The 25,319-nt window shown below is 42.0% G+C and overlaps 1 protein-coding gene and 1 non-coding gene across 2 annotated transcripts; both read left to right on the top strand.

The window, feature by feature from the left end:
* Positions 1-8,821: 8,821 nt before the first annotated feature.
* LOC143876862 (putative pectinesterase/pectinesterase inhibitor 45) lies at positions 8,822-12,094 on the top strand. The gene is made up of 3 exons (XM_077378549.1): positions 8,822-9,840; positions 10,449-10,609; positions 11,187-12,094. Exons 1-3 carry the CDS (start codon positions 8,918-8,920, stop codon positions 11,879-11,881), a joined length of 1,779 nt encoding a protein of 592 aa, XP_077234664.1. The 5' UTR covers positions 8,822-8,917; the 3' UTR covers positions 11,882-12,094.
* TRNAH-GUG (transfer RNA histidin (anticodon GUG)) lies at positions 10,800-10,871 on the top strand. Its single transcript has one exon. It is a non-coding gene; the product is annotated as a tRNA-His (tRNA).
* Positions 12,095-25,319: the final 13,225 nt, after the last annotated feature.

The raw sequence follows: 25,319 nt of genomic DNA, 5'->3' as shown, positions 1-25,319 counted from the left end.
CAAGGTCAAAAGGTTATGCGGGCTCTTGGTGATTATCTGGATGTCAAGGTTCATTCTTGTCTGAGTGGTACTAGTGTGAAGGAGGATCAGCGCATTCTTTCAAGTGTTGTTCATGTTTTAGATATGCTTCGAAGACAATATCTTCGTCCTGACTATTTTAAGATGTTTGTGTTGGACGAGGCTGATGGAATGCTTTGAAGAGGTTTCAAGGATCAGGTCCTCCCTTAACCTGTACCACTACACTGCTCATCTTTATGTTGCTTGTTTTCTAGCTTTCTTATCTATATCATGTCCTTGAGGTGTGGCAACTTCATGTGCTATAGGTGTTGTAATTTGCTCGACGTAAATTAATAAAATTTTAGAACTACACTTCTTTCAAGGCTTTCAAGTATATAGCTCATCATGTACATAGCTCTACTAGATATTCTCATCCTATCCAGGATGTCCAAAATGGCCTTAAATGTCATTTATAAGTAAATGGCTCTTAAGTCCAACCATTTTTCGTATTTCATTGCAGGTTGTGCAGATAGTTACAAACTTTTTCCGGCAGTCTAGACACCCACCAATACCTGAATTAAAGTAGAATATATTAAACTATTCCTGGCGGTTAGCAACCGCCGGCGATTAGTATTATTTTCCGCGGCGGACTATAACCGCCGGGAATAGGGAATTATACAACATTTTCTACCCTCATTAGCCAGCGTTCATGACCGCCGGGAATTGTATATATACCAGCGGTATACCAAAACCGCCGGCTATACCTTTGCGCACAGTAGTATCGCTGGCGGTTTTGTGACCGTTGGTAATCCACCGGGGAATGTTTTGCCGGCGTATAGCCTAGTTTTTAGCGGCGGTATAGACCGCCGGAAAATGCCCTTTTTCTTGTAGGCGGATCTCCACATAACTCTCAATGGGCAGGAGTGATTTAAATCATTAAGTATTTGAAGGGTACTCTAGGGAAGGGCTTGTATTTCAAGATATATGGCCATGAGAAAATAGGAGGATTTACTAATGAAGAAAGGCAGGATCTCGAGTAGACGGGAGGTCAACTTCTGGATAATATACATTTGTTGGAGGTAACTTGGTATCTTGGAGGAGTAAGAAGCAAGATGTTGCAGCCAAATTAAGAGCAGAAGCAGAATACTGAGCCATGTCTTATACAAGTGGAGAACTGATCTGGCTACGCTCCTTATCAGAGATTGGTATTTCATCTCCATCTCCAGCACAATTGTATAGTGATAACAGGGCTACAATCCATATCACTACAAATCCAATTTTCCATGTGAACCAAGCACATTTAAGTGGATTGTCACTTCATTCGTCAAAGAATTCAAAAAGGTGAAATTCGCACAGTGTTTACTCGATCTACAGATCAGCTTGCGGATATGCTCACCAAACCGTTGGGACATGTTAAGCTGAAATATGCTTGTCACAAACTTGGAGTGCAAGGGCCTACAAAGAATTGACGGACCACATCATAGGTTGATCCAAACCGTCCATGTGATGGAACACAATATAAATAGGTTGTGCCCCAAAAATCATTTCCATACGCTGATCCTAGCCCTCCAATCTATAAAGGTTTCCATAATTCCTCTTAAATCGGATGGTTAAGATCACCCTATAGATTTTTTATTAAAAATGCAAAAAGGAGGAGGGTAAGATTGAAATTATGTGGCTTTAATGGGTGCCTTTGTTAAAAAGCATAAAGGAGGGGGTAGGATTGAAAATATGTGGGTTGAATGGGTGCCTTTATTAAAAAAAGTCAAAAAAAGTAATGTGTAATTCTAATAGAATTTTCAAAAAATTCTCTTCTTTTCTCTTCTGCTATATAGTATACTAGTAAAAAACAGCACGGGCCGTCAAAGAACTGTACAGACCACATCATAGGTTGATCCAAACCGTCCATGTGATGGAACACAACATAAATAGGTTGTGCCCCAAAACTCATTTCCATAGGCTGATCCTAGCCCTCCAATCTATAGAGGTTTCCATAATATGTTGTTCCTCTTAAATCGGATGGTGAAGATCACCCTATAGATTTTTTATTAAAAAAGCATAAAGGAGGTGGGTAGGATTGAAATTATTTGGCTTTAATGGGTGCCTTTGTTAAAAAGCATAAAGGAGGGGGTATGATTGAAAATATGTGTGTTGAATGGGTGCCTTTGTTAAAAAAAGTCAAAAAGAGTGATGTGTAATTCTACAAAAAATTCCCTTATTTTCTCTTCTACTATATATATATAATATATATATATATATATATATATATATACTAGTAAAAAACCCGTGCGATGCACGGGCCGACAAAGAACTGTATGGACCACGTCATAGGTTGATCCAAACCGTCCATGTGATGGAATACAACATAAATAGGTTGTGCCCCAAAAATCATTTCCATAGGCTGATCCTAGCCCTCCAATCTATAGATGTTTCCATAATTCCTCTTAAATCGGATGGTCAAGATCACCCTATAGATTTTTTATTAAAAAACCATAAAGGAAGGGGGTGAGATTGAAATTATATGGCTTTAATGGGTGCCTTTGTTAAAAGCATAAAGGAGGGGGTAGGATTGAAAAAATGTGAGTTGAATGGGTGCATTTGTTAAAAAAAGTCAAAAAAAGTGATGTGTAATCTTGTTAGAAAAAATGAAAATATCTACAAACATACAGAAAAAACAAAGTATCTAAACCTAAGAACCAAAGTCAATAAATAACTAAATTTATATACCATAAGATCCTTAAGTATCAAAACAGAGGTATACAATACATTTATTTCGACGTTAACCAGAATGATGCTGTCATCTCTTCAAAAATACAACCAAGCTAGAGATGTCCGCGAAATCCAGCTGGCTAATTTCATCTGACATTGTGGTATACATTTCGCTTAAAGGACTGTGCGTATTGAGCATTACATGGCAGTGAGAAGCTAATTGGAAATTGTAAACCAAAGTAAAAAGAGTCGGACAAATTCCTCTACAGATTATAGAGAAAAGGAAACATCCACGTAAAGCCCTTTAATAGTTTTAGAGTTGAAACCCAAATATCCACAGCCATATAGGAAAAAATATGTAAAGCCAAGAACCAAGTCAATAAAAAAAATTAAAATGCAGTAACTATAAGCCTGAAAAGCCCAAAAAACACAATTATACAGTACATGTATTCAAGAAAGAATAAGCATGCCTTTATTGTGCCATATCTTACTCCTCATGCTGGGCTTGACAACCCCTACAGTCAGGATGTAATGACCCATAATTAGTCGTTAAAAATATAAAACATAATCCAGCTGAAGAATGGAAATAATGTAGTTGAAGTACGGAAATAAATGAAACTTGAGAACTCCCCAGCCGATGAACGAAGAGAGCCCGAAACCAATCCTTGAGATAGATTTCGCAAGAGTTAAGATTAGAAATTGTAAAATCACCTTTCATGTTGTAGAAATCTCTGCAAATCCAGCCCAAGTCACTGATTCCCGTAATCAATCGCCAAAAGAATAAGAAGAAAAAAGGGAATGTAAATCTAAAGAGAGACCAGCTAAAATCGAAAAAAAAGAAAAAAAAAAGAAAGGCAAGGGAAATGCATTTGGGTTGCCCATAGAAGACCAACTTGGCAAAAAAAAGAAAAAGAAAAAAAGAGCACGGCTTGGATTTGAATACAAATGGGATGAGAGTTTGGTTGGACTGGGCAAACCGCACTGCTGAAAAATGAAAAAGAAAAGAAACCCAAACCCCAAACCAAAGTAAAAAAATATATATAAAAAAAAAAAAGAGAATCACAGATTATCCAAACTGGTTCTTAAACAGATTTAGAAAATTACATTGCAAACCCTAAGAAATTCATATAAGATAAAAGGGGAAAACCCCAAACCAGGAAAATAGCATACAATAGGGGAGAAAACCCAAAATAGAAGAACAAAGATAATAGATCATTAGGGTTTTACGTCACACATACAGGGAAGATGATGAAAAAAGTAACCGTGGAAACCTAGAAGAATTGGAAAGTGCAGAATCAAACTACAAAATCAGAAGAGGAGAGAAAGAGACGTCTGTGAGTTCCAGAGAGACCTCTTATGGGGTTTTAATTTTACATTAAAAAACCATAAAGGAGGGGGGTAAGATTGAAATTATATGGCTTTAATGGGTGCCTTTGTTAAAAGCATAAATTAGGGGTAGGATTGAAAATATGTGAGTTGAATGGGTGCATTTGTTAAAAAAAGTCAAAAAAAGTGATGTGTAATTCTCATATAATTTTTTAAAAAATCAAAAAATTCTTTTCTTTTCATCCCAGCTTATTGTAGTAGATAGATATCTAATACTATATAGCAGAAGAGAAAAGGGAGAATTATTGTCCATTTAACACGTCAGTGTGGATGATTTTTTACCGTTTTTTGCCCTCCCCACATATCTGTACATACTATCTATGTGAGGGTAAAATCGAAATCTATATACGAAAAGTACCGACACAGGCTACCTGTCTATGACAATTATGGAAAAAAACTACCAGGAGGTAAAGACATATGACAATGACGAAGGAACTACTTTATATTACTCATGCAGGACACTTGCAAAATATTGACGGATTCCGGGCACCTAAAGAGGAACAACAATTATGGAAACCTCTATCGATTGGAGGGCTAGGATCAACCTATATCGATTGGAGGGCTAGGATCAACCTATGGAAATGATTTTACAGGCACAACCGATTAATGTTGTGTTCCATCACATGGACGGTTTGGATAAACCTATAAAGTCACATAATTTCAATTTTACCCCCTCATTTATGCTTTTTTAATAAAAAATCTATAAGGTGATCTTAACCATCCGATTTATGAGGAACAACATATTATGGAAACCTCTATAGATTGGAGGGCTAGGATTAGCCTATGGAAATAATTTTTGGGGCACAACCTATTTATGTTGTGTTCCATCACATGGACGGTTTGGATCAACCTATGATGTGGTCTGTACAGTTCTTTGTCGGCCCGTGCATCGCACGTGATTTTTTACTAGTGTATATATATATATATATATATACATTCCAGCTTGACGGTGAGTGTTGGACGTATTTCTCATGTATGAGGACATACTTGTAATTTTCATATATCTTATATAAATATGATTTTCGTGTGGGAGGGAGAACAACTCTCACATCCTTTTTCTCTCCTATTTTCCTCTCCTCATTATCCAATGTACATGATAATAGTTAATTTATATGTTTAATTTCGATTATGCCCAGATAAGCTAAATCTTTGATTTTTTGCAATCCTTTATCTTATCATTGAATGTCCACTTAGGACCGAACCAAGACCATGTTCTATAAGATCAAAGGTCCATGTTTCCCATATGTGTTCCTGATGTGGGACCCAAAAGTTTCCTTTTACCATTGGTTGTTAAAATGACTTTTTGACTTTTATCCTTTTTATGGTCCAATAGCATACAAATGAAACTCAATCAAATAGTGCTTCCTATAAATGAAACATAATGTAGATGTGGAATAACAGAAACCGTACAAAGATTAACTCATCTCACCTTTCTCTACTTGCAAGAGTGAAAGACAAAGGTTTCATAGCTCGATACATCTCCTCTGTGAACACGGCCGGACCCAAAACCCATCAGGCAGTCGCCGTGCGTTCCGGTTCCGACTCCGACATGTCTGTCTACTACCAATGTGGCATCCATGGTTACCAAGACATGCTCTTTATTCACACTTTTCACCAATTTTACGTAACATATATGCCACCATAGACTTCATCTTCGGCCAAGGGTCAACCGTCTTCCAAAATTGTACAATTCTTGTCCGGAAGCCCCTCCCGGGCCAGGAAGGCACTATAACTGCCCAAGGTTGCACATCATTCCTTGGATGGCCATGAAAGTCGTACCCTACGACTGTTTTTATGCAGTCATTTTTGGGGATTTGATCAATCCTAATGGGTGGCTAGAGTGGAACGGGACCGATGGACTGGACACACTTTTCTTTCGAGAATACATGAATTACGGGTCTGGATCGGAATTGTCGGGCCGTGTCAATTGGCCCAGCTATCATCAATTACATGACAGAAAGCAAGTTGCAAATTTCACTTGGGCAGAGCTAATCAACGGCAACATGTGGTTGACATCAATTGGTGCATGTCGAGTATACGATGGGACTTTGCTGGAGTAGGAGCATTTGTAGTCTAGTTTAAGAACATTAGAATGTTGAAAAAATTACACTTTCGTATTTTTCTTCCTGAATCACCCCCCTCCCCCACTCGGATCGAAGAATTCCACTAATGCTAGCAAGGTCTCTAGCAAGAGATGCAACCGTGCTCAGTTTCACAAATCCGAGAATTGTTTGCTTCATTGTTATTTGTTTGAACTTAAGTCGCTCAATAATTAAAGAGAACTAAATACATTTTGAAGATGGAGGGTTTTGCAATCTGTGGTAGATGAATGGGAGAGGGGGGCCTAGAGTAGCAACACAAGGCCCGGTGGGCGCTTGAGAGGAAAGCTTCAATGGCCTTTTTTTTTCCGAACTGATATAGATTTATTTGAAAGAAAAGGAAGCCATTACCTAGACAAAGGAAAGCTTCAATGGTGTTAGTATCATATAAAATAAAAGATTTCACTAATCCTTGATGCGTTACAATATAGGAAGAGATAAAACCCTAATGAGTTTATATTTATATAAAACATTCAAAGGGATAAATATAGGAAGAGATTACAATCATAGGGGGTGATTAGCGTCATCAGTGATAAAGATAAAAAATCCTAATCTAACCTAACTACTAAATCTACCATAATTGTCTAATCTACATCCTAAGCAATCCAATGATTATATATTGTCAGATCTAATCTTTTTCTTGATCCCAAGTCAAATTGGTGAAAGATCGATGATTGGACCCACGGGATGAATTGTTTGAATCATTGGAAGTTTCCCAACATTTGTGTGAAATTACTCTCTCTCTCTCTCTCTTGGGAAAATATGAGAGACTACCCATACATGATGGCCCCAGTAGATGAATGGTTTGGATCACTGATTAATATTCCCTAGTCTTTCGATCGAAGGTTTCAAATGCCTTTTCAATTAATAAAAATGTAACTTGTTTCCGAGTAATTGACGAACTTACAATCAAACGACGTCACTTCAAATGCCTTGTGAACAAGTACTCTTAACAATTGGTCTATAGTAAAGAGAGAAGAAATTTACCGAAGAGTAAGACCAGCGAATACCTTCTTTTTTTCTTAACCCGGAAAAAAAGTGTGACCCCGGAGCGGACCTCAAAAATTATTGAAGACTAGTGCAATTGCTTTATCAACATGTGTGTCAATTAGTCCAACTACTTGCCAACTAGGCACTTAGATAACACACATGTTTCAATCCATTGTAAGCTGGGGCATCTTCATAGCTCGTGTGCCTTTGGAAAGATTAGAATTCGAATTGCCGACTGTTATAGAGTTCGAATGGCTCGTATACATTAAGGAGAGCTTCTATTTCGAACTGTCACGTTTGTGATGTGTCGCAGATAACATACCACCAAAAACTGGCAAGCGGCGCATTTCACTGACTGGGTGGGGAAATCAGGAGGATAATAAAGATCAGAACCCAGGCGCCATAGTGTTGCCTAACCGTTTGGCCGGAGATGTCGGATGCTCGTTGTTTACTTGTATCGATTTGCACAAAGTTCCATTACTATTACTAGGTGGCTCCGGGATTTATTATGGGTACGGGTATCTCACTACAACAAAACTGGGTTTGTCCGTAGGGAAAAGTACCAAAATCCATAGGTAAGGGTTTTTTTCTACGGATTTCGGCATGCACAACTTCCGTAGGCTAGGTGGAGGTAGGGAAAGACCTTTCCCTACAGAGAGCCCTATTTAATTGAATATGATCGTAGTCAATTAGAGCATGGCCCCGCGATTCTAAGAAACTAATCCTATATCTTTGCAACTTACTTGATAATAGCACACTTTAATGCCACATGCCATCTTATGTTTGTATCAATAATTCTTCTTTCCAAATTTTAAATTTGACGGTTCCTAGATAAATTCCGGTCACCTTCATTATATTTTTTACCTTATCAATAAAATTTAAGGTGCTGGACTTGGTCCCTAGATAAATTCCAGGTCTAAAAAAAAACCCTAAGATCCCATAACAGACCCAATGGTGGTGAATAGATCTAGATCTGCTACTTAAGTAGGGATTTGCTAGCGTTCATCATCTCAGAAGACATTTCACGGATGGGCTGTTGCATCTGAGAGCAGCCACACAAGCTCACTTTTCAGCAGATCTTGTCTTAATCCAGGATGTGGCTGGTCTTACATGCAACAGCCCATCCGCGAGATGCCTTCTGCGATGGACGCTAGCAAAGCCCACTTAAATATAAACGTATTAATTAGTAAATTTTTGTTATAAGCTACACAATAATAGCAACAACGATGACCTCCTTGAAGTGTGGGGAGCCACAGAGATAGGGAGGGATGTCTGAGTTTTTTAGCGAAAACACGTAGTCCGTCTATCAAAATTAGAACCAAGTCTGTGAGGGTCATTGACGAGGCACACCAAGTCGCTTAAGGTCAGGTACTTGCAAGGATGCCCTTGAATTCGCCATTATTCCTTAAAACTTTACGGTTACCAACGGTGCCCATTGCACTTCATTAAAATTAGGAGGGGGTGCTTTTGTAATTTCATAAATAAAAAAGAATGGGTAAAATTCTGCCGCGAAATGCCATGTAACGGCTTGAATCTCCTTCACCCGTTTCCCCAAACTGTAACTAACTTTCAAATTAAAGGCCCTTTCAATTAAAATAAAAAACAAACAAGGGGAGCCAAGATCAAATTCCACCCTCTCTCTCTCTCTCTCTCTCTCTCTCTCTCTCTCTCTCTCTCTCTCTGCCTTGCCTTAGATTGTGAGGCAGAGGGAACTCAACTTCTCCAACATCCAAAGAATGTCTGCCTTTCAGGAGTTCGGCCACTTATCCGAGCGCCGAAAGGCCGAAAGGCATCAAAAAATGAGAAAGAGGGTCGCCCTTATCTCCGTCTCCACTCTAGTCCTCATCATCCTCATCGCTGCTGGTGTCTTTGCCCTCGTCTATCAATCTAAACATGACGCAAAGACCAATGTCATTGATGACCCCACTTCCTCCACCAAACAAATTTCCTCGTCTATGAAGGCAATCAAGATGATGTGTGCTCCCACGGATTATAAGAAGGTGTGTGAGTCAACCTTGTCAAATGCAGTAGGCTCTAATTCAACCGCTCAGCCCAAGGATCTTATGAAGACTGCTGTTCTAGTGATCATCGATGAGGTCCACAAGGCCTTCAATCGCTCGTCCGCCTTCGAAACCAAGGACCCAAAAATAAAAGGCGCCTTGGACGATTGTAAGGAGCTCTTCGGTTATGCCATTGATGATCTAAGAGCCACAGTTAAAAATCTTGACATCCATGAAATTGGAGATCTCCCTGAAAAAGCCCATGACCTTAAAACATGGTTGAGTGCTGCGATTTCGTACCAACAAACATGTGTGGATGGGTTCCCAGAGGGGAAATTGAAAGCCAAAATGGAGGATACCATTGTAGCCGCGAAGCAATTGACTAGCAATGCGCTTGCAATTGTCAATGAAGCGGCTTCACTCCTCTCCATGCTCAAGATACCGGGATTTAACCAACGCCGCCTATTGGAATCGAACTCCCCAACTGTAGGCAAGGACGGTCTCCCTGATTGGATGTCCGCTGAGGAACGGAGGGTGCTGGCAGAGCATTCCAAGAAGGGTGCGCTCAAGCCAAATGTGGTCGTGGCTAAAGACGGTAGTGGTGATTACACTTCCATTTCTGATGCACTGGGTATGATGCCCGAGAATTACAAGGGAAGGTAAGCGTATTTATATATTATAATTCTACGAATATTTTGTTGTTTTGCTTATATTAATTAAGGTGTTACGTACGATCATAAGTGGAAGCGTGCCTAGGTATGGGACTAGGTGGGACCCAGCATGGTATGGGACTGGTTTAAGGGACCTAGGCTAACACGTTTCATTAGCTCTAGGCTTTTGGCATTAAGAGTGAGGTTACCATAGAGTGGGATGTCACATGAGGGGAGACCTATGGAAAGAACTGCTTGAAAAAAAAAAGCTAGAGTGAAGACGCCATAGAGTGGGTTAGGACAGATGCAGAAGCTTGCATAGGGTAATGTTATGGTCCCAAGTGATGGCCTGCCTAGGTATATGACTATATAGGACAGGTTTAAAGGGCTTCACCTAACGCAGTCCATATGCTTGAGGCTTTTAACGTTAGTTACCTCCTAACATAAAGAATATATCTTCTCTTATATTCTGAGCAGTGTACAATGTTGGATTATGTAAATTAAACCGTACGTGCATGAATGAACTCTCAATTAATTTAGACCTAGGATCTTAACCAAAGGCGCCCTTTTAAGGCTCTATTATCTAATATGCCTTTTGTTTTTGGTTTTCGTGATAGGTATGTGATTTACGTGAAGGCCGGGATCTACAACGAGGCAGTAATAGTAGAGAAGAAGATGACGAACGTTACCATGTATGGAGATGGTGCTAGGAAGACGATAGTCACAAACAACAACAATTTCGTCGATGGCACCAGCACTTTCCAGACGGCCACTTTTGGTAAGTGGCCACCGAAGAACTTTGGTTATAACCTTAGTTCACATTAATTTTAGGGGAGTGATAAATAGACTCCCCATGTGTCTTTCTCTCTCCTCTAGGTTAGAGAGAGAGAGATAGACAAATGGGGAGTTGATTTATCCATTTGCCCTAATTTTATTAGATAATGCTTTTAACACATTTTTGTCAACTAGTGGCTGTAGTTTAGTGGTAAGAATTCTACGTTGTGGCCGTAGAGACCTGGGCTCGAATCCCAGCAGCCACAGAACATACTGGCTTTTTATTAAAAACTCCTTAATCCTTCAATTTGCTGAGGTTTCTAAACCATCATTCTTTGAAGATTCTAAACAATCTATTTTATGTCAACTATATTCCAAGGTCAGGATCCTTTTGTGGAAAAGATTTTTGGGGCTTAGGCTATCTACTTCAGGGACAAACAAATAAACGGCTTAGATAACCTCCACAAGTGGGCCCGCTTACTTTTTAAGGGCGTGTAATTACACCGAAGTACACATTTCTCTGATAAAATAAGAATTAAATGCTACCCTCTGATTCTTTTAAATGTCTCCTTGTTTTGCAGCTGCCATAGGGGATGGTTTCATTGCTAAAGACATGGCATTCAGAAACACAGCTGGTACAATTAAGCACCAGGCCGTCGCCCTTAGGGTTCAATCCGACCGATCAATTTTCTTGAACTGCAGGATTGAAGGTTATCAAGACACTCTGTATGTTCAGACCCACCGTCAATTCTATCGAAGCTGTGTCATCGCAGGCACCATTGACTTCATCTTTGGTGATGCCGCTGCCGTCTTCCAAAGCTGCACGATGGTCGTTAGGAAACCCTTGGACAACCAACAGAACATCGTCACCGCTCAGGGAAGGATCGATAGGCACGAGACCACCGGAATTGTCTTACACAACTGCATCATTCGTGCAGACAAAAAGCTCGTCCCTCTGAAGAACAAAATCAAGAGCTACCTTGGAAGACCATGGAAAGAGTATTCGAGAACCATTATCATGGAGTCTACGATCGAGGACTTGATCCACCCAGATGGATGGTTCCCTTGGGATGGTAACTTCGCTCTAAAGACCTTGGTTTATGCAGAATATAACAACAAAGGACCAGGAGCTACCCTTAAACGCAGAGTTAAATGGCCAGGCTATAAGGTTATTAACAAGAAAGAGGCTATGAAATATACTGTGGCCAATTTCATACAAGGAGCGGAGTGGTTGAAGGGTACTGGTACACCTGTTGACTTTGGGCTACTTAAGTGAGGGGCCTTTAACTTGGTTGACTACTGAAAAATGATTGTGATTGGAAGATGATGAGAGATATTAGTTGGGTTTGTCTCAATATCAGTAGGATTTTATTGAATTTGAATGAGTAATTGTGGGAGTGGTGGGTTCATGGGTTCTTGTTTAAGTCTTAATCAAAAAAATTATTTGTATTAGATGTATACAAACATAATTTTTTATCTTTTCCTGCAAGATCTAAATCATAATTGTTAGAAAAATGATGTGTAAATCTGTAATTTATGATTCGAGAAAACCATATAATGAATTATCCCCTTAACTTTAGAAGACATAAATCAACAGTAACTATTCTGCAAGAATCAATTGTAATGAAACAGAGAAACAGCTAGACTACTTATCGAGCTGAGGCACGAAGGATCTTCAATGTCTTTAAGGCAAATCTCACCCCCACTATGATGAATCAATGGTGCAGATGGGCGTCTTGGCATATGCCTCCAGGATACAACAACTCTTGCTCCAAGAGTGTGCACTCACGCAGCCTGGATGCCTAAGAACTCGCTTATATGTGCCAAAAGCCTCGATCAGAAAGCTTGGGGAAAGAGCAAAAAACCAGGGAAGAAAGAGGGCAGAAGAAGAATCCGTTAAGGATGTCTTTTTGTTTTCTCTAAAACTGATTTTATAGAAAAGCAATCGACCCGTTAGGGTGAAATGTCGCACTCTTTTAGTGCGTGAGAGACGTTTCCCAAACGGTCACAAAACCACGATTAAGGAATCTTAAACGGTAAAAAGAGTTAAAACAAAATAAATAAACTCTTGAATCGTTAAAAGAAAAAAAAATAATAGAAAAAGAAAAGGCCTTGGGCCCACGCGCGGCTGGCCGCATCGGGCCGGGCCGGGTGGCGCGCGTGTGTGGTAAGACCAAAAGCCCGCCGAACCCAAGTGGGCGATCCGTGCGCGTAGGATCCCCATAACCTCTTGCTCATTCACAAGACTAAGAGAGTGAAAGTATATATATAACCACTTTCACCTTGTCACACTTCCCATCTAGGACTAAAGTTTTCTCATGACTTTAGTCCTTTTGGAGGGAAGCCCAAATAATTTGAATGCGAAGCCTAAAAACATAAAGCAAGTCCCATATAATGACTAAAAACACCCCATTGTAAGTTTGAATTACAATAAAACTTTTTCACATAAAAATTCTAACAATAATATCCCCAAATGGGTCTCAACGGGACAAAACAAGTAGAAAGACAATACTGGGGAATCTCTTAAATTCATTCTATTTGCCGTGCAGCGTGAGTTATGTTTGATATTTTCTAGGAAATGCCCGTCAACCAATTAAGTCAATATTAATTCTTCTAGGAAAATCCTAAGTAGCCTCTCCCCCTTATGTCTTTTGAGCCATTGATGTGCTGGCCCACCACAGACTTTGTACTCACAAGCCACTGTGAACTGTTGATCGTCAGAAATTTTAAAGGCTACTTTTTCAAGGCTTCTCAGTTGGATGCTATAACACCTCACACACCGAATTAGCCATTTTGATAATCAAAATGTTATCGAAGTATGCAATTAGATATGCTCATCCAAATTAACTAGGATCTTTCGATTAGGGCGGTATGGATCATCCAGTAATGCAACATTTTTCTTTGTCATTGATGGTAAATGGACGGCTTAGATCAATTTTCCAACTTAGGGTTATATAAAAACCCAAAATGCAATTAAAAGAGGGGACTACTAAGGTTTGCAAGGAGAAGCAAGAGAGAGGAGAAATGAGGAGGTTGAGACACCATCTCCGGCATTCATTGGTGCCTCAAATCCCACCAAAATCCACGGCCGCCCCTCTCCACCTTCTCACAGCCACCTACATCACCGCCAGTCACCTCCATTTCTAACCCAATCCCCATCTCCATCCCCATTTCTCTTCATCTTCCACAATCAGCACTCCCACTTCCCCTGTTCAAAATAGCCCAAACCCATTCCATCATATACATAAAAAAAACTCAAAGACCACTACCAACACCATCATCCATCCCCACCGCTTCTCTCTGCCTTTGTTTTAAAAGGAAGAAGAGGATCTCTTATATTTTGGGGTTTGAGAGTTAATTTTATGAAGAGAACGTAGAGGTCTGGTTTTAGGCTTTAGAAAATTTATTCGATGAGTAAGAAGGAGAAGAAAGATAAAGTGCTGCAATAAAATGTTCGAATTTACCGGATAAACGGATCCGGATAATATCCGAATTCGAAAAATATCCGACGGATACGAATTCGGTAATAGATATTAAATATCCGTCAAATTCGAATCTGAATCCGAATTCGGATACTGTATATTGTAATCGAATTCGGATATAGCCATATCCGATTCGAATTCGATCCGTTTACACCCCTAGTCCCACCCCTGGTGAGGCATTCCCTAACATTTACAAGGAAACAGAGAAGGAAGAGCGGGCCTATCGCTAGAAATCCCGCAAGAGGTACACTATCATCGGCGTTTCTGCAATCATCTTAATAGTTATCATCGTTGGAATTCAGCTACAACAGACTCCGTGAACTCGATCAAGGCCGTCTTCAGCGTTACCCAATACCAAGAAGCATGCTTGTCGAGCCTCTCTTCGATGAATTGAAGGGCTCCAACATGGCCGACCCAGAAACGCTGTTCAAGCTCTCGCTGCAAGTGGCCATCAACGAGCTATCGAAGATGTCATCGTTGCCAGCGACACTTGCTGCGAAAGTCAGCGATGAGAGAGTCAAGGCAGCACTTGGCAATTGCCAGGATCTCTTCCAACAAGCGGTGGATCGACTCAACACGTCGCTCTGATCTTCGATGATGATGCTGGGGGATGGAGGGAACCTGCAGCTCTCTGAGCTTATGATTGATTATCTGATCGACCACGTGGCTCCCCGGGGTGGTCACCGATCAGGAGACTTGCCTTGACGGGTTGGGAGATATCTCAACCGAGTTACAAGTGGAGATGCTGTCGGCTCTTAAGAATTCAACCCAATTCACGAGCAATAGTCTGGCCATCGCTTCAAAAATCCTCACCATACTCGACCGTCTCAGCAATCCAATCCATCAAAAGCTGTGGAGACTTGAAGAAGACTTTCTAGAAATTTTAAAAGAAAAATAAAGTTGAAAAGTCAAAGATGCCTTTCCTTGGGGTTTAAAATTTGGTGGGAAGATTCAAATTAAAGTTTCCCCACTTGTTTTGAAATCAAATGTTTTTTTTATGGAATGGGGACTTGAACCCAAAACCTTAGAGTGTGTGTGCATGTTGTGCTCTCTAGATCAAAGGCAAATTAATAGTCCCACATTGCTTTGAAAGAAATTTATTTTCATCCATACAAGATGGAGAGTTGGAGAAAGGCTTGAGCCTTCAAGGGGCTTTAGAATTTGTTGGGTCATGGGCTTTTAGAAGAGCAGAAGCCAATGTGTAAATAACACGAGCGCGTCGTCTCGCCGGGCCGGGGTCCGGGTTTGGATTCTAATGAAAAGGTTCTTTTTATTTCTAAAACGTTTTTAATTTTTACCCCTTATTTTTTGTATAGCACCCCTCCTTAATTGCAAAACCGTTTCTAATATCAACAGTCACAAATATTACTGTTGGAGAGAAACATTTTTGTCTTTTAGTGGCTCTTCCCAACGGTCACATGGGATCTATAAAAGGGGTTGATTCGGATTTGTTTGAACACAGAAAAAAAATCAAAAAATGTTTTTGCACTTTCTGGTGTTCATCAAGAAAGGATTTCTGTTTTATTATTCTGTTCATCTTCTTCCTTCGTTCCGTTCCATTTTGAGCACAGTTCCAAGGTTGTTCTGGGTGGACCAGTCAGCGAGTGCACATGGACTGGAGCCAAACTTCGGCTGTTTTATCTTGGAGTTGCGGTTCGCGGATCCCGGTTACACCGGTAGGGGGCGAATACGATTCTTAAGAAGAGTGACCGGTGGCACGACTCAGCCTTCTTCTCAATCTGTTTTTTCAAAAACGTTTTCTACAAAACAGATAAATACTGGTTCATTTCGATTTCCAACAGAAAAAGATTTTATTTTTCAAGTAACAGATTCTCGCTTCAACTTACATCTTTTGGGTTCGATTAAGTCACAGATCAGACCCTTAAATTCCAACAAGACCTCCCTATCTGGGTCTCGGCAAAGGACAGGAGATTGCTTCAGGAACCCACTGTTATGTGTATTTTCTTATGTTGTATGTGAGGTTAGTTAGTGCATAGTAGTGGGTGTGTGTTTTCGCGTAATGGCCATTAGTTGTGGCTAATGTGTTTAGGGTAGTGGGAGTTAGTTACTTGTGATGTTTCTTATTAGTGAGTAAGTGTGCTTATGATGTGGCACCCCCTCTTGCTTGTATTTATGTAGTAGCAATTCAATGAAAAGAAGAGAAGAATTTTACAGCACAAAGGAGACTTTGTTCTAGGAGAGTCATGGTTCCTCTTGAATTGAGTGTTAGGAGGTTCGGTTACCTCGAATCAACCTCTCTCCCCCCCCTCATTTCTATTTTCTATTTAGTTTATTTGTGTTATGGCCAATTATGCACGTAACAAATTGGTATCAGAGCGGTAGATCCTACGCCATGGCTGTGCCATTAGAGATTTTGGAATCCCTACGTAATGATTTCCAGCAAATCAAAGTGTTTTTTTTTAAATGATGGAAGAACACTGGGGATTTGCGGAAAGCTTGAAAAAAAATCAGCAAAGAGATCAAAGAAATGCGTAAAGAAAGAGAAAAGTTAAATATTGAAAGTGTTGATGTTCAGGTGGAGAAAAATGCAAGAATCGGTGGAGATACGAATAGTTTTGTTGAAAACACCATCAAGGATCATCATGATCATTTCATCATTTTGAAGCGGCTTCATGAAAAATCTTATTTCGTCACAACTTTTGATCACGATAGATTTTGGAGGCGAGGTTCAACTGATCGCAACTATGAAGATTTAGGACCTTGGTGGAATAAGTTTTTATCCAATAATTCGACCTTGAGGACAAGGTCATTTGTAAGGGGGAAGGAATGTCATGTGTATTTTCTTATGTTGTATGTGGGGTTAATTGGTGCATAGTAGTGGGTGTGTGTTTTGGTGTAATGGCCATTAGTTGTGGCTAATGTGTTTAGGGTAGTGGGAGTTAGTTACTTGTGATATGTCTTGTTAGTGGGTAAGTGTGCTTGTGATGTGGCACTCCCTCTTGCTTGTATTTATGTACTAGCAATTCAATGAAAAGAGAAGAAGATAATTTTACAGCAAATGAAACTTTGTAGGAGAGTCATGGTTCCTCTCGAATCGAGCCATTAGGAGGTCCGGATGCCTTCAATCAACCTCTCCCCCTCTTTTTTATTTTCTTTTGTTTAATTTTGTTACAGCCAATTAGGCATTTAACACCCACACCTAGTGCAAATGTGACCGTGGCCAAGGATGGGACAGGGAAGTTGAAGAGCATCCAAGAGGCAGCAAACTCGGTTCCTAAGCAGAGTAAAGAGAGGTTCGTAATCTTGGTGAAAGCAGGCCAATACGTGGAGATTGTAGGTGGTGGTAGATCTGGCCCATTGGAATGTGATGCTGGTAGGAGACGGAGAGACGAATACCATCATCATCATCATCATCTCCGGCACCCCCACCTTCTCCACTGCAACTCTCGGTGAGTTTCTTTAACACTCGTCTAGAAGCCAGATCCAAATTACATTATTATGAACCTAGTATATTCTATTCTATTCTATTGGGTCCGTGCTTCCTTTCCACATAGATGACGTAATTAGAAAATTCCATTCTTTCAAAGATCGTAACCGTTCAATTCATGGATTCCGAATGAACGGTTAGGAGAAAAAAGTCGTGGCACTTGAATAGAACGATTTTCACATTAACTTTTTCATGCTTGTTTCATAACAACTAATAAGAGCTCCCATGCCAATAACTCCACCATCTCTAATTAGCTAGGCATTGCATTTTGGTAGATAATGTTCCAGAGAGATGTGTCTGTCTCTCTTCCATACTCCTAACTTAGACGGAGCTGTACCAGATGTGTATCACGCGTTTTCATCCTTTTAATGGAGCCAAAACACTTATTTGTTCATCTTTTTTAAAATTAAGTTGTCCACCTGACCTCAAGGCTGGGCCCTGGGCTGAACCGTTTAGTGACGGCCCGCCCCATCTTCGGGTTAGAATTTGGCACTACATCTCTTGATCATCGTCAAAGTAATTTAAAATGAGGAATATGATTGTGAGCTTAAAGCTCATATAGCTTGAGGGCCCAAACACATGGGTCCCACATTTTTTGTGGTGATCCAAACCATTTATTTTCAAGGCCCCAACATAGATAGGGTGTGTACCAAAAATCAACTACATTGGATCATCCTAACCCCTCCAAAAGCGGAGGGCAAAAATGGGCAGATTTGTGGCAAACAATGTCTGTCCATTTTGCCCTCCATTTTTGGATGGGTTAGGATAATCCTATGGAGCTGATTTTTTGTACACACCCTATCTATGTAAGGGCCTTTCAAATGAATGCTTTGGATCATCCTAACAATGTGGGCTCACATGTGTTTTGGCCCTCAAGCTCATAGCTCACAATCATTTTCCTCATTTAAAATATGTTTGGCAAGTTGACAATGTGAGTTTATTCGGCTCACCTGGAGGTCTATCCTTTCGAGGGACACAAAACACGGTGCCCAACATACATAACGACACAAAATATGGGAAACTGAGCAAAATAACCTTTATATTCGCACCATCATGTTTTGATAATTGCACTAACTCCCCTTTCTTTTTTAATCGGCTACATGGAGCTTTTTGGGCTGAGAGACTCCTACACTAAAATTCACCCTTAAAATCAGGCTCTTTTCCGATAAAGCCAAATTTGGCCTCTCTTTTTCTTGAGCTTCTTTCACCACAAGAACAACTAACTGGGTTGCCCAGAAATCAGCCATTCACGTAATGTGGGGGCTGAGATTAAAATACATGCATGGTTTGCTGCGAGTTTAATCTCATCCCCTCCGATTACAGTGAAAGGCTGATTTCTAGGCGACACACTTAGTCATGGCGACAGGCAATCTCTCTCTTTTATTTTTTGATGTAATCCAAGAATTTGAAGATACGTATCATATCAAAATGCAAAACCGGCAAGTGCGGAAACCGGTCCGTTTCCGTGAATAAGGTGATTTGGCAAATTATGAGAACTTCCATTATTAGAAGGATTGCAAGATTACAACATTTTGCATTCATGGAAGCTTGCAAAATAACAAGGCCTGAGATATTTACAAATTACAATTCCAAGATTCAGGAAACGTGATTTCCTTGCCAACAGAATATTGGGGAAGTTACTTAAAGTAGTTGATTGCTTTCTCATTTTAATAGGCATTTATTTTAGGATCAATTACTGTTACATGCTGGACAGTTGAAAAAATGACGAGAAAATGTTGAGTTTTGAAAAAACACTAAGAAATGCTACTTTATTAAAAAATGACTTTTTAGGACGAAAATACCCCTAACCTTACTTTATCTTTCTCTTCTTTGTTTTTACACTTTATCTTTCCGGCGATAGAAGCCTTCTTCTCCGGCGAAACATCTTCATTTCTCCGGCATATGCTCATTTGTCTTGAGAGGTTAGAAGGAGTTCTCTAGAGACGCCCCTTTCTCATTTTCTTTTTCCTCCTCCAAATATCCAAAATCTCATTATCTTTGTAAGTATTTCCCCTTTTCTAGTGGCTGTAGCTAAAATCAGTTGCCCAAAGAGCTTTCACTAGGCAAAAGGGTAGTGGAAGCCAAAATGGTACTCGCACGGGTTATTCATAGCCAAAAAATAGGTTACTTGAAGCTAAAAAATGTAACGCGAATAAAAAATCGATAGCTCAAACCCACAAAGTGATAGTCGAAGCCAAAATAAGAAGCTAGGCACCCGAAGCAAAATGTAAGTTAGGCATAAATGATAGTCGAAGCCCAAAAAATGCTAGTTGAAGCCAAAAAAAAGTTACTCCAAGCCAAAAATGATAGTCGAATCCAAAAAATGATAGTCGAAGCAAAAAAAAATAATAGTCGAAGCCAACAAATATTTCTCAAAGCTAAAATATATTAGTTAAAGACGAAAAAAGTTCCAAATGTTACTGGAATTCAAAAGTTTTAGTCGCAGCCAAAAACATGTTAGTCGAAGCAAAAAAACCAGTTATTCGAAGCCTAAAAAAATTTAGTCGAAACGAAAAACACAACGGCGAATGTTACAGGAAACACATTTTTCACTTCGACCAAGTAAATTTTGGCTTCGAATATCCTGTTTTGGCTTCGAGTACCTGTTTTTGCGTTGAGAAGAAGAGGGGGAGATCTCGAAACCCTTCAATAAATTTTCTTTGGCTTCGACTAAATTTTTTAATTCCAGTAACATTCAGAACTCTTTTTGCCTTCGATCAAGTAGATCTCGTTCAAATATTAGACGGTGGTAAACATCGCCTACCTTGGACCGACCACTCTAGCAATCAAAACAGGGTAGTTCTACAAATTCTGGCATAAAGATTTTATCCTCTCTGAAAATAACTAATCATTTGATGTCCATTGGATAGCACGAAAATGATGAACATATGACGTTGCCATAGCATCTCTTTTACAAGTTTAGAAGTTAAGAGAGGTAGTGGAGTTTTCTATTAGCTACAGTAACACAATAAAAAATTATCAAATGGGATTTCTCAACATGTCCATAATCCAATTTCTCCTTCTCATCTTCCCATTCTATTTTATTCCTCTGCTCACATGACGATATAAACACTGATAGATCGGTGCTCTTGGCTTTCAAGAAAGGCATAGTTGTTGATCCTCGGAATCCCTCAGGACAAAGGAGCATCTGCTGCCAGAGAAATGAGATGTTTCGCCGGAGAAGAAGGCTTCTATCGCCGGAAAATGAGGCCGTTTCACACAAAATGCGTCGGAGTAAAACCTAGAAATGAAAGAGTGTAAAACCTGCAAGTAAAACAGTAAAATGGTTACAACCAAGAAGAGAAAGATTAAAGCAAGTTGAAAGTTTTTTTTTAATAAAGTAGCATTTGTTAGTGTTTTTTCAAAACTCAACATTTTCTCGTCATTTTTTCAACTCTCCAGCATGTAACAGTAATTGATCCTTTATTTTACGTTCTTATGATATAGTTATCTTTGTGTTTGTTTGCTTTTGGAAATGTCGGAAGATATTTTTGGAAGGGGGACAATGAGTGGAACGGTTGAATAAAAGTAGCTTCACAATTTTGCAAGAGGCAATAAGTGAGATTTTTGTGTTAAAGTTCTTGCCCTTGTTTTGTTATTACTTGCTCTTTGCTTGAACGTGGATTATTGTTCTTGGTGTTTGGGCTGCGCCATTTTTCCTTCATCTTAGTCCAATCATCAAAACATGGTATTGCCAATAAGTATTATTGTGTTAATTTATCTATTGGTTTTAGTAATTGCTGTTAAGCCTAAAATCGGTAACAGGTTATGGTAGGGCTGGGTGGTCCGAACTAACGAGCCACGACTGAGGGGCTGGTTGAGTCCTGCGCTGCACAAGAGTACAGACAAGAAAGAAAAGGGTCAGAGGACCAACCCGGAGTGATACTCCGGACGGGCGCTTCGACACTCAAGTCAGTATGAGCAGGAGTGCAGAGCAATGTCAGAGCAAAAAGCTTAGAGTTTTGGTTCTCAGATTTTCAGGACCCTCACCTTAGCACAAGTGAAGGCTATTTATAGTGATTCTGAGCCACCTGTCTAGGACAGGTGGTAGTTCTGAGCCAGGTGGTGGCCTCTGTATGGACCAGGTTTCATACCTAAGGAGGGCAGGTGGAGGTCCCTGATTGGTCCAGGTGTCACACCTAGTGGAGACAGGTGTTGGCCTTCCAACGGTCCTTGTGAGGGCCACGTGCCAGAAGCTAATTGGATGCTGAGTTCGGACCCCTCAGTGCTGAGTCCGGATTGCTGAGTCCGGATTCCCTCAGTGCTGAGTCCGGATTGCTGAGTCCGGATTCCCTCAGTGCTGAGTCCGGACCCTATCAGTTGCCCCCTGGTTCTTCAAGCCATGAAAGTGGCTAGAAGAAGCAAAGAGAAGGTAAAGACAGCGTCGGGCCGGCCTTAAGACCTCCAGGCAGCTTAGGCCGGGCTCAGACTCAGCTAGGAGAAATAGTGGCCGGACAGGAGACTCCGGGCGCCCTGGCCTGGCCTTGGTGTTTGGCCTGAAGGAGTACGGCCGGGCAGAAGGCATTCGGCTATCCAGCACGGCTAAATTTTTGACCAGAGGTCTGGGCGGCCAGGCTTCCTGGACGTCCTTGGTTCAGGAGGTTACGTGGTCCTGTTCGGCTAAGGCTGTGAACGGCCAGCCGGGCAGGTTTTTGCTGGTAAAGCTTTTTGTCGCCTAGCGCTTTTGTCGTCTAGCGAACGCGCCATATCCTGTCCGGACAGCCAGACAGGTCTTTTGTCGTCTAGCACTTTTGTCGTCTAGCGAACGCGCCATATCCTGTCCGGACAGCCGGACAAGTCTTTTGTCGTCTGAATTATCCTGTCCGGACAGCTGGACAGGTCTTTTGTCGCCTAGCGCTTTTGTCGTCTAGCGAACGCGCCATATCCTGTCCGGACAGCCGGACAGGTCTTTTGTCGTCTAGCGCTTTTGTCGTCTAGCGAACGCGCCATATCCTGTCCGGACAGCCGGACAGGTCTTTTGTCGTCTAGCGAACGCGCCATATCCTGTCCGGACAGCCGGACAGGTCTTTTGTCGTCTAGCGCTTTTGTCGCCTAGCGAACGCGCCATATCCTGTCCGGACAGCCAGACAGGTCTTTTGTCTTCTAGCGCTTTTGTCACCTGGCGAACGCGCCATATCCTGTCCGGACAGCCGGACAGGTCTTTTGTCTTCTAGCGCTTTTGTCCGGACAGCCGGACAGGTCTTTTGTCTTTGAATGCGCCATATCCTGTCCGGACAGCCGGACAGGTCTTTTGTCACGTAGCGCTTTTGTCGTCTAGTGAACGCGCCATATCCTGTCCGGACAGCCGGACAGGTCTTTTGTCGTCTGAATTATCCTGTCCGGACAGCCGGACAGGTCTTTTGTCGCCTAGCGCTTTTGTCGTCTAGCGAACGCGCCATATCCTGTCCGGACAACCGGACAGGTCTTTTGTCGTCTAGCGCTTTTGTCGTCTAGCGAACGCGCCATATCCTGTCCGGACAGCCGGACAGGTCTTTTGTCGTCTAGCGCTTTTGTCGCCTAGCGAAAGCGCCATATCCTGTCCGGACAGCCGGACAGGTCTTTTGTCCTCTGAATGCACCATATCCTGTCCGGACAGCCGGACAGGTCTTTTGTCCTCTGAATGCACCATATCCTGTCCGGACAGCCGGACAGGTCTTTTGTCCTCTAGCGCTTTTGTCGTCTAGCGAACGCGCCATATCCTGTCCGGACAGCCGGACAGGTCTTTTGTCTTCTAGCGCTTTTGTCGTCTAGCGAACGCGCCATATCCTGTCCGGACAGCCGGACAGGTCTTTTGTCTTCTAGCGCTTTTGTCGTCTAGCGAACGCGCCATATCCTGTCCGGACAGCCGGACAGGTCTTTTGTCTTCTAGCGCTTTTGTCGCCTAGCGAACGCGCCATATCCTGTTCGGACAGCCGGACAGGTCTTTTGTCTTTTGAATTATCCTGTCCCGACAGCCGGACAGGTCTTTTGTCGCCTAGCGCTTTTGTCGTCTAGCGAACGCGCCATATCCTGTTCGGACAGCCGGACAGGTCTTTTGTCTTTTGAATTATCCTGTCCCGACAGCCGGACAGGTCTTTTGTCTTTTAGCGCTTTTGTCGTCTAGCGAACGCGCCATATCCTGTCCGGACAGCCGGACAGGGCTTTTGTCTTCTGAATGCGCCATATCCTGTCCGGACAGCCGGACAGGTCTTTTGTCCTCAGAATGCGCCATATCCTGTCCGGACAGCCGGACAGGTCTTTTGTCCTCTGAATGCGCCATATCCTGTCCGGACAGCCGGACAGGGCTTTTGTCCTCTGAATGCGCCATATCCTGTCCGGACAGCCGGACAGGGCTTTTGTCCTCTAGCGCTTTGGGACCTGTGCCTTGTATTTAATGCAGGCGGCGCATTTAATGCGGACGGCGCATTTAATGCGAGCGGCGCATTTAATGCGGAAGGCGACGTGGCGCACTCCGGCTGGCGGAAAGGGGCGGGATTTTTCCCGCTCTTCCCAGCTTCTCTATAAATACTGAAGTTTACTCTTCATTTCTTACTTTTCATCTTTTACTCTCCTCCTCTTCTGTTCGGCTACTCAAGTTTTCTGCCCGCTTCGGATCAGTGAGCCCGGAGGTCCTCGTCCAACACTTCAGTTCGGTAATCTTTTTTAGCTTTTAGCTTTTCTTTTCTTCCTTTTTTATGTCTAGCACTAGTTCGGAGACGGACTCCAGTTCAAAGGAGTCCGGTTCGACCAGCACCACCACGGGGTCCGGGGCATCGGAGAGGGCGGTTCCGGCCTCACCTATAGTGGAGGCCGGTGTTGAGGGCGAAGAGCTAGTGATCATAATAGACGAGGAGAGCGGTGATGAAATGAGTGTGGACTTAGACACAATCCCGGCCTGTGGGGACGGACCAGACCGGGTAGAAACCAGCGACGATGATGAGGACGTCGAAGCGGCAGTTCCTCAATCGTCGCGTATGCCAGTCGAGGTGATAGCGGAGGCACAGATGGAAGCCAACCCTCAGTATAACATCGGGGCCCTATACGAGGTGAACCATCTGTGGCCGAACAGGCTTCAGATCGTCAGGGACAAATACTGTATTCCTAGCCGGTACATTCTGAGGGCGGCTGTCGAAGGGGATCGGGCCAGCAACGATAGCGCAGACCTCTGCGTATATGAAGAGGCCTTACGGGCCGGGCTTAGGCTCCCCTTCCACCCCTTTTTTGCGGACGCACTGAATTATTACGGGCTGGCAGTTACACAGGTCGTCCCAAACTCTTGGAGAACGCTGATCGGCTTCTTGTACCTTCTTGAAGTCCGGCTCCGTAGGAACCCCACCGTGCCCGTCTTCAGGATGTGTGCGCACCTGAAGAGGCATAAGGACGGCGGCTGGATCTACATTAGCCAGAGGCCTGAAATGAAAATGATCACTGGGATACCTTCTTCCATTCACACATGGAAGAACAGGTTCTTCTATGTAAAGGACACTGTGCCGGGCTCGCACTGGCCGTTCTCATTACAATGGAGAACGCCGGACACTCGCCGCCTTAGTAAGAAACCAGCCCTCGAGGACTATGACCATATGACCTTCGCTCTGATCAAAGAAGAACTCAAGCGAGGTCCAATACACTGCTCAGAGTTCGAAGAAGAGGCCGAGCTGGTCGCACTCGGGGTCAGTCGTGCGACGCCGGCACGTACGTAGATCTTTTAGGATAACATTTTGTTTTTCTGAAGTGTTCTTCAATTTTCATATTTCTGACTGCGCTCCGTTCTCTTTTGCAGAAATGGTGAAGCAGATGTCCCTTTT

This window comes from Tasmannia lanceolata, unplaced genomic scaffold (assembly GCF_043159265.1).
Source record: "Tasmannia lanceolata isolate RefF3 unplaced genomic scaffold, GAP_Taslan_0.1 ptg000005l, whole genome shotgun sequence".
Lineage (NCBI taxonomy): Eukaryota > Viridiplantae > Streptophyta > Magnoliopsida > Canellales > Winteraceae > Tasmannia > Tasmannia lanceolata.
The sequence above is the reverse complement of the archived record's forward strand: the minus strand, read 5'-3'. Positions and strand labels throughout refer to the sequence as shown.